We start from the raw sequence: 14302 nt of genomic DNA, 5'->3' as shown, positions 1-14302 counted from the left end.
GGAGATGAAAGGGGGGAAATGAGAGGGGATTGTAACAAGAATGAGGGCTCGATTCTAGAAATCCATGGAGAAATTTTGTGTTTCTTCTCCTCTCTATTTCTTTCTCGTTTTTCGTCGGGAGAAGCGTAGGTACAACGCGTGGCTTGCTTCGATGTGGGCTGGGCTGATTTGAGCTCGGCCCATATTTATCGTCTATAAAGCCGAAGTGCTTGGGCCTCCGAAGTCTGTCCACATATTGCTCAATTTTTAAAAATAAAAAACAAATTACGATTTTGCAAAAAGATAAAAGAAAAAACTCTCATGACAATAAATTATTTGTTTTAAATGGATAGAAAATGGAGGGAGTAGAGTGTACTTTTGCTACTTCGAATCGGTATAAACTGTTCATTTCTTAGAATAATCTACTTCTAAAATTCCCGAAATGCTACTACTTCTACTATTTTCCGAAAAATTATATATTTTTTTTCTAAAAATATATTTTTGAAAAAAATTTAAATACTGGTATGATGCCTACATGAAATCTTATTTCTTAAAAGTTTTTCTGCACCTTGAGTTTGTAGAAGTAGCTGAAATGTGTGTGTATTCAAAAAAAAAAACAGTTGTTTGTTAACTCCTCCCTTTGTACTTTTAAAATCCCAAAAAACCCTCGTCACAAAATAGATATCTCAATGAAAAAACAAATGAATTGAACGAAATAATATTTTCTTTAATTTTCAGAAACTTGTGAAGAAGAATAATATAGCATCTAGTGGTGTCACAAGACATCGCTTAATGTGTATTGTTATTTGTATTTACTATCGAGTTAAGCTTAATACTATCTAACAAGTAGATACTACCAACCCAATTTTGAACATCAGAACCCAAAATAAAAATCCAAATAGGTGATGTGGTCTACTACACATAAGCTATCCATAAAAAAAAGATTAAAAATTTTCAACATTATTAACCCATGCATAATATATCGTCAAAACAAATGTTTCCGATTTTTCACAAAGTTGCTTAAGTTTTCATCTCTTGATGTGATTCAAAACATATTGAAATCATTTGAATTTTTGTGTATCAATAGCTCATGTATAGTAGATCACATGCGCCAATTTAGGGTCCCAAATTTAAAATTTGGTTGATTTGTATCCTCATATTGATACTATTAATATTAACTTAGTCCAACTCTACACTCTAAGACCCTATTGAAATTAGGACAGGACACTGCTATTGGACATGGGGATATCACCAAGTTAAATTTTCTAGATTTGTTACTAGGTTGTATGTTGCGTATTGATGTTTAAAAAAGGAGAAGTCCAAGGTGAAGAGTTAAACCTTTTACTGACAAGGCGTGACTTTCTAAGAGTGAAATGTAAGCATCATGAGTTTAAGTATTTTAATTTTAAAATCTATAAATGTTATGAACATACAGTATATAATGGTTATGATATTTACAACTAGATACACTCGTATCCTGATTAGTAAAGAAACACTAAGTATGTAAAGTGTAGATACAAATCACAAGACACTAAGATGCATGTGTGACATATATATGTTATTACACTCACGTGGTCATATTAAAGATACATAAGGAAAATTTAATGTTAATTAAAACTTCTTTTATACCCTCCTATCTTGGCTAAAACGCGCACTTTAAAATAGAATCATTTTGTGAAGCCCATACTTCTGTTAGAAATGGGATGCAAGCCTAGAGGGACGGGGGAATATGATTGCTACATTTTTTTTGGCTAAACACAAAAAATACAACAAAAAAATATATATAAAAAAGACAAACCAACACATAAACACACTAGATTTTTATAGTGCTTCAGATAGAAATCTTACATCCACTATTCCTTCTCGTGAAAGGCCTTCCTTACTATGACCAAAGTTTACCTGAATCATACCTTGATTTAGTAGGTTTTAAAGACCACACCCTATATTTTGCCCAAAACCAATCGTCTAGCTTAACTTTTCACAATGACTGGAAGAAACCTAGCTATAGCTAGACCAACCCTTAGTTACTCCAACTTGAGTATGTCATCAAACCTACCCCTAGCTAGCTTAGAGCATCTCCAACAGCTTCTTCAAAATTTTCTCCAAAATGGGGAAGCAAAAGTCATATTCTCCAACTAATTTTTACACCAACTCCAACAGCTTCCCCATTTTGAAGAATTAATTTTCTCCTCTAAAAAATTAGAGAATGCTGCAGATTTGGGGAAGCTTCTCCATTTTTTCTCCTTCATCCCTATTTTGGGGAATGAGATGGAGAATCTGTTGGGCCAAAAACCTAACTAAATTCTCCAAAAGTGAGAAATGGGGAAGCTGTTGGAGATGCTCTTACCCCTCAATTACTCCAGCTTGAGTATGCTGTCAAACCCACAAGTTTGAAATATAATCCCAAAAATAATTATGCACAAATAAATTAATCTTACGGCTCTTTAGCAAATTGTTCTTCAAACCGATGAAGATGAAGATCAGTGAAGAAGCGATATAGAGATGTAAACGTAGGGCACTCCTTCTCACTGAATCAAACTCCGATGAAAAGCGCACCGAGAAGAAGCTAAATGAGACTTAGGGAATTTGATCAACTCTGTGTGAAATCCTAGAATAAATCTCTCTTCTTTTGTGTATTTGCCTCCACGAACTTCGTTGTTAATTATGATCTCAACTTGCCTTAAATAAATATTGATAGGATAGGAAAGAGATACCGAAATCTGAGTGCTAATAGGAGATCGAACGGGTCAACGAATAGATGCGATTTAATCTTAAAAATTACCAAATTCCGTTATAACGATCGATGGTCGATTACGACCATCAATGGTCCCTTGGTGATCATTGATGGTTCATTTTCTAGCTATCAATGATGCATATTCTGATTTATGTATTTATTTTATTATCTCCTATAACAATCGATGGTTCCCCATGACCATCAACGAGATGCTGACCATCCATAGTTGCCTCTTGACCATCGATGATTTGATGGCTGAAATCAACGTTCGTATTGATTTTTGCATCGTTTCGAATGGCATCTTACTCGTACATGTTTATACCTGAAATACATCATCTCATAAAAAATATCAGTAGTAACGAGAGTTTGTTATTACTCAGATAAGAAATATTGTATGAGCAACGTTTTAATAATTTCAACTATGCTTTAAACGATGAGGCGTAAGCTTTAAGGGATAAATAGCTTCTCTCTTGAGTTTTGATTCATTTATCGTTCAAAAAGTTTTGAAGCCAGCTTCAAAAGAGCTTTTTCAGACATTGTTGCATCGTTGCGTGGTGTAATTGATGAAAATTTTGACGTTGAGCTTAATTTCACTTCAAACTCAAAGTTAAACAATCAACGATTATTGTTGGACTACGACAAGAAAATTAATTAATTAGAAGTACGCACATAGATTCACAAACAAGTTAATTTTTTTTTATATAGAACTTTATCAATTTATCCATTGCAAACAATTTCTAAATGGGCACAAGCGAGAAAGGAAACAACGACGGGTTATAAAAGGGAAACAACTTTTCTTTTTGACTAATAAATATCATAACGCTGAATGATTATAGAAAGTCCTCCGAATATTAGAAATCCATCTTAAGTTTACGGGTTATCAACCCCCCTACCCCTAATTTAAGGAGATTTTCTGATAAAACCTGAAGGATAAAAGGAGATTTTGTGACAATCCCAATACTTAAAGGGGGATTTTTTGATATTTTGAAAGCTAAAGGGTGTTTTCCGCCAATTATCCAAAGTTGAGAGGGGCTTTATGATATTTACCCTTTCTTTTCCTCGTTAATATCTCCATCAGTTCCGAGGTTTCACTTTCATGGGCGTCCCCACACCGCCGACAATCGTTGCCTTTCTCTGCTCGCTCTCAGGTATCCAATTCCCCTTTCCTCTATAATATGCATTATAGAAAAAAGGAATAATTTTAGGAATAAAACCCTAATTGAGCATCCAAGAGCCAGCCCTCAGAACCCTGATGGTCTTCAATTAATTTCCAATTTTTGTTCAATTAATTTCCAATTTTTGTGTCAACTCTTGACGATTTGCAGTTTGGATCTCTAATCTGATTACACATAACGAGATTGGTAGCTGAACTTGTTTTATTTTGGAATTTGGCTCTGTTGCTCTTCCTTTTAGCCATTGAAATCGGCGAGGATGGCTTTTGTGAAAGAGTGCAGATAAAAAAGCTGCCCTTTTGGCCAACTTTCTATTTGGACTAGGAGCCATTTAGGTTTCAGAAGAATGCTGACGGATGAATCATTTATTTGAGAAAAAAAAAGTGTTAACTAATTAGTTGTCTTTCTTCTTTCGAGCTGAATTTACAGATACGGCTCTTTTAAAGAGAAATTGAGAAAATTGGCGGAGTTGTTGGTTTCAACTAGCAACTTGTTATTGTTTACTGATGGTCATGACCCTTGCTAGTTAAGGCTCCTTTAGAGTCGGGCATTTTTATATGTCAAAACAATTCAATTCGACGAGCTCTTTAGGATTTGAATCGTGAACATTATCATCCCCTTCGACTACTCTTAACCAATCAAGGTTTGGAACAGTTAAATGCCGGATCTCCCTCCCTGGCAGGCAGGTGTTGGACTGAGCTCCACTTGATGCGCACGATAAAGTGGTAAGAAATAAGTCTTTTAGGTGGTTTGGGAGCTTGTCGTAGGTGTTAGATATATGGAACTAGGTTCTTGGAGCTGCCGTCATATTCTGTGGTCTTTTAGTTTTTACAATATCAGGGTATCCGTGCCCTGGTGAATTGAACTTAATCTAGCAGGGTTACTGTCATCGAATTCATATGGAACCATCAGTCCTAAGCTGCATAAAATCATTAAACTTCAATTAATCTAATCTGAGGTGAGTTTGTAAAGTCTTTCTTCTTAACTTTTCATCTGATTCATTTCCTATGCGGATATTGCTGTTATGATTTTGTTAGAGACATCCTGGGATATATGATATCTCAGGTATTTGTAGACACCTGTCTTTGCTGAAACTTGCTGTGTAGATAACTTTTAGCGCAGCTCCTGTTGACATGATTCTTCAGGAGACAGGGTTGATGCCTTTGAGACTATACCCTCAATAATGCTCAATCAAATGATGTGGGCGCAGACAAGCAGAACAATTACAATAATCAATAAACTATGGAAGTTTGCTGTAGCATGTAGGGGACCTACACTGAACAATGAGCTTAAGCATTTCTGATGATTCCTTCCTAAAGCTCGATCAGATAGAAAACCTTAAAAGAAAGCTTATTTTTGGATCATGCAGAACCACCGAACCTATTCATTGTCCGATGCAAAATATACACTGAATATATTAAAGGTAGTTTTTGACCAGAGGCAGTGAGACATGATTGATTGATGTATGCTAAAGTTTGAAAACAAGCTTTGTTGGCTTGATGATCTATATCCTTAGGTCCTTCTTTCTTGATTCCAAGAAACACACTGCATAAACACAGACAAGCACACACATGAACATGTATATGCATTATATATATAGGCACACTGCATAAACATATGTAGATATACACATTATATATAGTATCATGTAGATATGCAACACTGGGTTTTGATACTCCACACCATCTATGAAATGGATATACATGTTTGAAGATATTCAAAAGTTATTAACTCATCAGTATACCTATGCAATCTGGAATCAGATAATGGTAAGTTCAGATCTTTATTTAACTACATTTCTCGTATTTCTAGTTATAAATCATTTGAATCTTCACAAGAGAGTCAAAAAGACGCTAGGCATTAACTAGTAATTCTTTGGCAACATCATTGCAAAGGAAGTATGAAAATATATTGGTTTAAAATTCCTGCGAAACATGGATATTAGTTGGCTTTTCAGCAGTAATATGGTTATGAGAGATAATGTGGTTAAAGTACACTGGTAAGCAAATGGGATTTTACATGGCTGGTTTGCATCCCCTAACTACGTTAGATACATTGCATCCTATCTTCATACTAACTCGTCTGATGATGACTTTAAGAATATACAACATTCTACTTGCTGACCCCACATCGAGTTGTCGTTCCCACATTCAACGATATGATTCATTGATTCTCCAGAGATTGATGTGATTCTCCTGAGATTGATGTATTTTTTTCTTCTTCCTCGATTATTCTGCTAGCTTTAGTATTCCTTTTCACCTCTCCGTTCAGTTATAATGTGGAAAAGTTCTTCGAGTATGACAACTTAACCTATCAGAAAATTAGCAGGTCAACAAATGTAACTGTGATAGTTTAACACCTGTTCCTCCCAGAGATGTCAGTTTACTGCTTTAGGCGTTATTGGGAAAGCCTCTCTTATTTGATATTCTCGATAAGGGTGTTTGATATTCATTATCGTACTGTGGTCAAGAGATGTTAGAATGTCACATTATATAGGTTTGTGTTTTATATATTTTCTAAGTATTGTTTTTCATAGTTACCCAACTATGTGGCAGTTATCTTGTGTAGGGTTGTTAACAGTGTATGAGAAGGGTTATGCTCAGTTGCTGATTAAATTAAGTAGTGAAACAGTATGGTGTCTACTTCTGATCGTAACTTGAGAACAATTTGAACTGATTGATGGCTGTGGTTGGGTATCAGCACTCATTGTTGTGGCAATGATCAGCTAAGAATTTCGCCTTTTCCCTTTTCTTTCCCTCATCCAAATTTCCTTGTAGGTTCTATCTGGTTGGGGTTCTCTTATTATAAATGAGATAGTGATTGGAAATCATGCAAAATACATCCTATAGCTTTTGCTCCTTTTATCACAGGTTTGGATGGGCCCAAACACTGGAAAGGAAATAATACAGTGAACTATGGGAAAGAGCTACCAAAGAATTGTTTTCTCATCCTAGTGTGCTATGGCTAAGGATTAAAGCACATCTTATGCTTATTCCTATTCTCTTTCCATTTTCCTTTTCCCCTTCATTTCATGCACCTTGTTCCATGCACTTTGAGACTTAAGAGGAAGGCTGGCAGTTTATAAGGACCATCTCCTTTAACGGCTAGATTCTTTTTCCTTTATCTTTAACTGTTTTGTTGTTACTGATGATTGGTTCAGGTATTTATTCCCCTGTTCAAAGTTGTGAGAGATTGCTTGAAGTTGTTTAGGCAAGTAAATCCCCATGGTGTAAGATAACTAAGTGCTCATGTGCCATTTGAAATGATTGTTGTCTGAGTTCCCACTTATAAATAAAGAAAATGGTTAGTACGGGCAAAATCTTAGTTCAAACAGTTTGATGGTTTGATTAACTCTGTGGGCCATGTTGTGTGTCATGACTTAAGGAGCATTTACTGGGTTTTTGGTATTGGCTCTATCTTAAGTCCTTAACATGCATCACATTAGTTGATTTGGCTTTTTGGGAATTGGGATGGATAGATTCTGTTTTCTGATGAGAAGGGGCATAACACAGGAAGGGAATTATTTGCCACTATCGAGAATTGATTTTCAGGAAGTTAACTGCAATTACACAGCTGTACTGCAGGTGTTGCTTAAATTTGGAGCTGGAATCTTTCAGATTAGTCAGATTGATGCAACATCAAACATAATAATTCAATTGTCTTAGAAAAACTAAGGTGTTTAAAGATGTATGCGGAAAGCCTTTAAAAAAATCTTCAAGGGTGTTCGTTGGAATTAGGTCATAGGATTCTTAATCGAGGTGGATTGAATATGATGGATTTCCTCTGTATATTTGTTGTGATAATTTTGTAGGTGGTAAATTTTCAGAAGATTTAATTTATGGATAGAGCAGTCAGAGATATAACGCTGGAATTTCCTTAGCAGAAAACTACTCGTGACATGAAATATGAACCTTACTCTACCATCCCTCAGTGTGATGAAGATAATTGACTGCATATAACTTTTACATAAAAATTCTATTGAGAGAGAAATATGGACTTAGAATCCATGTTTGCTGAAACGTGTTCCCCCTGTCGGCCCATGTGGCTACAGGCTGTTTGCCTGTTATATGTTGTCATTGACTTCTTTTATTAGATTCTTTCTTTACCATAAAGAATGACGAGCTGGGAATTCTGAAAATGTTGGTTGTTAAAGTAAATATAGTATGATTATCCTTTTCTTAAATGGAAATATGAAAATTTTCTTTAAAGAACCTTATGTGGATGTATTCTTTAAAGAAAGTAGGAGTAAGTTTCATCAATTAGTTGCAAGTTTATTACATATCATCCCCCAGCAAGTTTTTAAGATAGCAGGAGTTGGATTTTTACCCGGTACCATCTTGTCTTCTAATTTCAAACCAAACCAACAAGAGGAGACTAAGAAGGAGAAAAGAGGCAAAAGGTTATTAGGAAAAGTTTAGGATGCTTTACTATGTATGCTGATCATTGGGCTATTCTCTCATTATCGCTGCCTTGGACAGTGTGTTTATATCACATGCTTGCATAAGATATTTGAGGTTCGATTCCTGCGTGCACCATATGGTTGGCTGTTGGCATAATCTTAACTCAAAAACTTCCTATGTGTTTGGTTCCATATTAAAGAAATTGAAACAGAGTGAGGGAAAATACATTTTAAAGACTTAAAAGAGCTGTTACTTATATTTTCCCTCATTCTTCAGCTTTATTCGCATCAGCACATTATTAGATAACTACTCATGTTCGTTATCTATTTCTTTCCCCACCTTTTTGTTTTATTCCAATATCATGACCATTTTTTTTGTCTCGTTTCCTTTTACTCGTGCAACCTAAGGGTGTTTTTTAGCCTCAGAGAGAGAGAGAGGGAGGGAGGGAGGGAGGGAGGGCTGGGGGAAGAGAGAGAGAGAGAGAGAGAGAGAGAGAGAGGAGAGAGAGAGAGAAGAGAGAGAGAGAGAGAGAGAGAGAGAGAGAGAGAGAGAGAGAGAATATGCTGTTCAAAGAAAGAGCAGGACACATGGTCGATTAAAAATGATGCTATGGTCCTTTTCTAATTACGAGTTTAGAGATTTATTCGCTGTCCTATTTCTTCTTTTGTCGTTTCTGAATAAAAATATATCCTCAAATATGTGCTGAATTTGTTAGCCATGCATTTCCACTTCTTCCTAAAAGAAAAGACCTGAATATTGGTTGCCGTTGTGACAAAAAAAGGACTCTGCTCTGGTGTGTGTATGGAATTGTAGGTTCTATATCTGTTATAAACAGTCGGTTTGAGATTTATCTTTAACATAAGTGTATGCCATCCATGATCAATGGCTGCTACCTTATAACATTCAAACTTATAGTATTCTGAAATTGTCCGATAACACAAAATGGAAGATGCGTGTGACATTTGATTCACTTTCACCTACTAGCATGCTGAATATCATGAAACTGCGTGAGATTTGTTTCTATCATCATCCTTTTTATTTGTTGCTGTGTACTCTTCTCCCTTAGCCACACCTTATCATTTCTCTCTTATTTTCGACCGTGAAACTTCTTTTCATGTTTTGCATGTGTCAACTGGTAATTGGTTATTCTTTGTTTTACAAATGAGCTCAATAGATATCTTACGCTTGCTGCACATAACTCATTTTCTTGGGTGATGTGGGGAAGAATCATTTGTGGATGAAGGGCATGACAACATATTTGGGGTATCTGCTAACATGTAGGGTCATGAATCCACCTTGGTATAAGTCGCTGTCCTAAAATGGATAGACATATGTTCCTCTCTGGCAAGAAAATCCGCTGCAAGCACAACTTATCCACACTGACCTCATTTTGGGTAATAGGTTCAAGGACTAGGGAGTGGCTGCTGTTCACAAATATTCTCACTTGTATCCTTTTCTCCACTATATATAGGACCCTTGATTTGAGTAAATCATCAACATCCCTTCTTTCCATCCTGCATTCACCAGCTTAGTTCCCTCCTTAATCAAACCTGTAGAAATATGGAGTACTCCCACTTGCAACGCCAGGCTGCCTACATGAAAAAGAGCCTCTTTGATCAGGTTTATCTTCTTTAGTTCCCTTTGTAGTTGTCTAGTTTATGGATCATTAAACCATGAGCAGCCGAGGTTTCACATTAGTATTCTCTTCTTTTGGACGCTGTCAGTTTTCCTAACATGCATTACGTGCACATGTCAATATTATGCATTATGTCTTAAAAACTTCTACAAGCTTGGGATACCTTGTGGGATACTTACATAATTGGTAAGATTTGCATCCTCACTGGTACAAATGTCCAGAATCAGACCGTGAAATTTCTCCATTTTGCTTCATTTAACGAATCAAACACCTCCCACTTCTCAGAGAAACAAACATTAAGTAGGTGCAGCTAATGTAGAAAGAATAACTGAAATTCATTTTTATTGCAGGGTTACCTAAATGAGCAATTCTATCAGCTGGAAGAGTTGCAGGATGAAGATAGTCCAAATTTTGTGGAAGATATGGTAACATCGTGCTTTAGGGATTCCACTAGATTACTTAGTAATATCGAGCAAGTTCTGTAAGTAACTGCAATGCTGAAAAGAGATGTTCTTATAAAACATAGACCATAGTCTCAGAAAATTTCTCATGCAGGGAGAAATGCCCCCCAGATTTCGGCAAGCTGGACACCTATATGCATAAGTTCAAGGGCAATACTTCCAGGTAAGACTTGAAGCTTTCTCTTCTACGTATGTCGCTAGGGCGGAGTCTAATTCATGGTAGCTACAATTAACAAAAAGTACGTCTAATTTGTTAGTGGGATTACTTGCAAATTATTTATTTTTCTTTTCTATCCTTCAGTCAATAAATATTTTTTAATGAGGCGCATATTCTTCTATTGCTATTTTTATTCATTAAAATATGCCTAATATGGCCGGAATCCACATTAACATCCATCACTATGCTTGAAACATCAGGGGAAAAAAAAACGGTTGCTCTCTTATAGAGACAGACGGATTATTTTAGGCGGGGAATATGCCTGATATTGCTTTGGACCCCACATTAATGTGTATCACTGTGCTTGAAACATCATAAAAAAGAATGATTGCTATCTTGTAGAGACGGACGAATTATTCTAGGCTGACTGGGAACCGATTTCCGTGACATTAACTGTTTTGTTCGCCTTAAAAGTCATACATCCAGATTTTATTTTTGAACATCAATGCATTTACGGTTCACTGTCAAATTGAATCAACCACTTGGTTGGTTTTTGATATTATTCTGTGGCTATTGAATGTAAAAGAACTTATCCCTGTTAGTATTTTTAAGGACCATGTTTCTTTCTTGTATTTCCTCTATTGACAACCATCTATTGAACAAGATTACGTTCTAGGGTTTCGGTTTGACCCCATTTGCTTTAATTACACTGGGTGTGTTCTAATATCATGGTTGGTTTGGTTGCAGTATTGGAGCCTCCAGGGTGATGAATGAATGCACACAGTTCAGAGAATGTTGTGACGAAGAAAATATTGAAGGGTATTGTAGCTCTGTATCCCACAATTTATCTTCTTCACATTTTCTACAGCATGCTTGTTAGTTTTATTAGGTAGTTGGACGTTATATCTGAAAGAACAAGTAATGATGCTCCATATATTCCTCTTACAAAATGTTTGTTCATGTGTCTACAGATGTCTGAAATCATTCCAAAAGATGAAGAGAGAACATGCTGTTTTGAGACAGAAGCTGGAGTCTTACTTTCAGGTCCACCAAATAATCTTCATACTTTGAATCTCTATAATAACAAAGCAAGTTTTATGATACTCTGCTTCCTTTCTACTCACAACAACATCTATGTTTCAGTTGTTGAGACAAGATGGCCCTGTCGAGCGAGCTGCGAGAGCTAGCAATTGAAATCGCTGAACCAAATCAACGCACAATCCTGCTAAGCCTATTGAGCATATATAGCTAATGAGTATATAAGTAACTTTCGCAATGAGAATAAGTGATGTATGTTTTTAAGTTATAAGTCTGCAATAGACGATGTTTCTGTGCCTATATTAGCAGCTTAAACGGGTCAAATGTATTCCCCATCATAATTTTCAGTTCAATGCAGTCTCTCTGTTCTTGCCCAGTTTGCCCTGTGATGTTACTTACGCATACCTATTCCACTCCTAGACTTCAATGAAAGTGGGGGAGTAATTTCAAATGCTGAACATTTAACGGACTAATATCGAAGTAATCCTACAGATATTTCGACACATGAAAATTAATGAAAAGACTAAGATTCCCGGCAACCACAGATACTAACTACTCTATCCAAGATTATCAAGAAGGCTTTCCCCCCTTCTTTTTGATACAACGACAGGTTCGGCATATATCATAAGCGTTACATCGAGCTCCATTTACATCACAAATTGAAGACCCCACACATGGGAACAAAACTATTCCTAAAACTTTCCGACACCAGAAAAGAAAAGAGCACAACCCATGAAGCAACCTAAAACTTCCACCTTTAATATGAAGGGGCAAAAAAAAAAAAAAAAAATCATGATTCAGGAGCTACGTACCATATAATATGTAGACCATAACGTGACAGAGAAAAGCGAGGCACGCTGCTATCATTATTTGCTCAGCAAGGGATACGATCCTCGGTCCTCCGATATTTCTACTGCTGCCGCGAGAGGAGGGCGGATGAGAGTAAAAGAATTCGATGGAGACTGATGAATCTCTACCTTCATCCTGATAAACCGGCTTCCCAATCGCGTGCTTGCAGAGCCCACCACTCGATATCTGGACAGGCAGTGGGGGTACACGGAGAACATCTTAGGTAGTCAGGATGTTGGATATATATGCGATCCTTTGTCTTGTGCTTTAAGCAATAGAATAAGGAGGACCCATAACAGCTTTAAAAAAACGGCGACGTAGGGGATATATGGGATAGGTTCCGTCTTGTTCATTCAAACTGGTACAGCTGAACTTAAATGTTCATGCTAATTTAAGTCAAGATCTCCATTACGGGACCCAAAAATATGGGACATGTGAGGTGTCGGCTCCCTGACCTGTCTCATGGAGGATCCTATTCCACCTAAAACTTTAAGTCTCGTGGTACTTTTAATGACACTATTTTTTTAAAAGGAATAATGATACTTTAAAAAAAAATTGAAACAGGGTAAGGTAAACGCGGTAATTGGTGGGTGACCTAGCTGAAGTCGCTTTTTAATGAAAACTTACTATAGTTCTTGAACTATACAAAGTCTTCTGATAACTTTTAAATTGAATTTTTTTTTTTTTGACAAATTACCTGGATCTGCTCGCCAAAAGTAACAATAATAGCTTCGTCTTTGACGGGGAAATAAACGCAACCTTTCTTACTCTTGGAGTACACGCAGAACCTGGAAGCGCCTTGACAAACACGAAGGCACAAAGAGTGGGAGCAAACCGAGTCTCTCAGCAGCATCTGCAGTACCTCGTGCTTCAGCAAACCCTCTCTAGTCCCCACGTCACGAGCCCTTTTCTGAGTATTTTTGCGGAGAGAAATGGCCGAGGCGCCGGCGATTGATAGTGCTGCTGGCTCTGAGACCTCTGCGTTGTTTTGTAACAAAACCGCGGTGATTTTGTTGGCTATTTTCTCCATTTCTCCACAGAGGCGGTGCATTTTGTCCCTAAAAATTGATTTCGTGAGGCGATTAAAGGTGTGCGTTATGTGTATGCTAGGTAAAATTTACATTCCGCGATTTGCACACAAAATTGGTTGCCAACTTGTTTTTAAGAAAAGGAAGTATTGTTAAAAATAAAATTAGCCGTACGAAAACATAAGGCTAGATAAACGCATAACCAAGCTCGGAGGAAAAACATTTGAAAATGTTACAACTAACGAACTAAAATTCATATTTAGAGTGATTATTTTGAAAAAAGAAAAAGTAAAAAGAAAAGAAAACCTCAATAGCAATTTCCTAGAATAAATATGCTAAAATCCATATCTAAAGGAGCACTGTTACCCAAAAAAAAAAAGACTGAAAAAAAAGAAGATTAAAAAAAAAATTCCCGAATGCAAATACCAAAATTACCTGAACTCCACATACCCATGACTCCAAATTCCCGCCAAATCCTCATTTCCCCCCTCACTCCACCACAGAACCTCCTCCTCCTCCTCCGCCGCCTCCTCAAACCCCCAAACTCCTTCCTCAGTTCTGATCACCTCCCTCTTCTTTTCCAGCGGTAGCCTGAACCCTTTTCCCGCCAAAACCCCAACCTCCTCAATCAAACTCCTCTCAATCCCATGATTCACGATCTGAAAGCACCCAGCCGATCTCGCCGCCGAGATCAAGGCCCCGTCATCTAGAAACCCTAGATCGACCTCCGGTGGGGCCCACGGGGCCGCGGTCTCTCGATGGAGGACCTTATCGGGCAAGATCAGCTGGGGGACCCGGAGAGATCGGTTCAGGAACGAGGAGAACTCGTCGCTGCCGCCGCCGCCGTC

At 37.1% G+C, this 14302-nt stretch overlaps 3 protein-coding genes across 3 annotated transcripts in view; 1 reads left to right on the top strand and 2 right to left on the bottom strand.

Moving 5' to 3' along the window:
* Positions 1–9798, bottom strand: part of LOC109829772 — a 17380-nt gene extending 7582 nt beyond the window's left edge. The window contains exon 1 of the mRNA XM_020396812.1: positions 9670–9798. Within this exon, the coding sequence (XP_020252401.1) occupies positions 9670–9798 (129 nt within the window). The remainder of the gene's footprint in view (positions 1–9669) is intronic.
* LOC109846953 (pseudo histidine-containing phosphotransfer protein 5-like) lies at positions 9531–11953 on the top strand. Its single transcript, XM_020416197.1, has 6 exons — positions 9531–9905; positions 10272–10402; positions 10477–10545; positions 11287–11358; positions 11511–11583; positions 11683–11953. Exons 1-6 carry the CDS (start codon positions 9846–9848, stop codon positions 11731–11733), a joined length of 456 nt encoding a protein of 151 aa, XP_020271786.1. The 5' UTR covers positions 9531–9845; the 3' UTR covers positions 11734–11953.
* LOC109829765 (probable 2-oxoglutarate-dependent dioxygenase ANS) lies at positions 12107–14302 on the bottom strand (the record flags this gene model as incomplete). Its single annotated transcript, XM_020396801.1, has 3 exons — positions 12107–12612; positions 13124–13484; positions 13890–14302. Coding segments are annotated over 3 exons (1005 nt in total), but the record flags the coding sequence as incomplete, so codon positions are not given.

Source organism: Asparagus officinalis, chromosome 1, assembly GCF_001876935.1.
Source record: "Asparagus officinalis chromosome 1, Aspof.V1, whole genome shotgun sequence".
Taxonomy (NCBI): Eukaryota; Viridiplantae; Streptophyta; class Magnoliopsida; order Asparagales; family Asparagaceae; genus Asparagus; species Asparagus officinalis.
The sequence above is the reverse complement of the archived record's forward strand: the minus strand, read 5'-3'. Positions and strand labels throughout refer to the sequence as shown.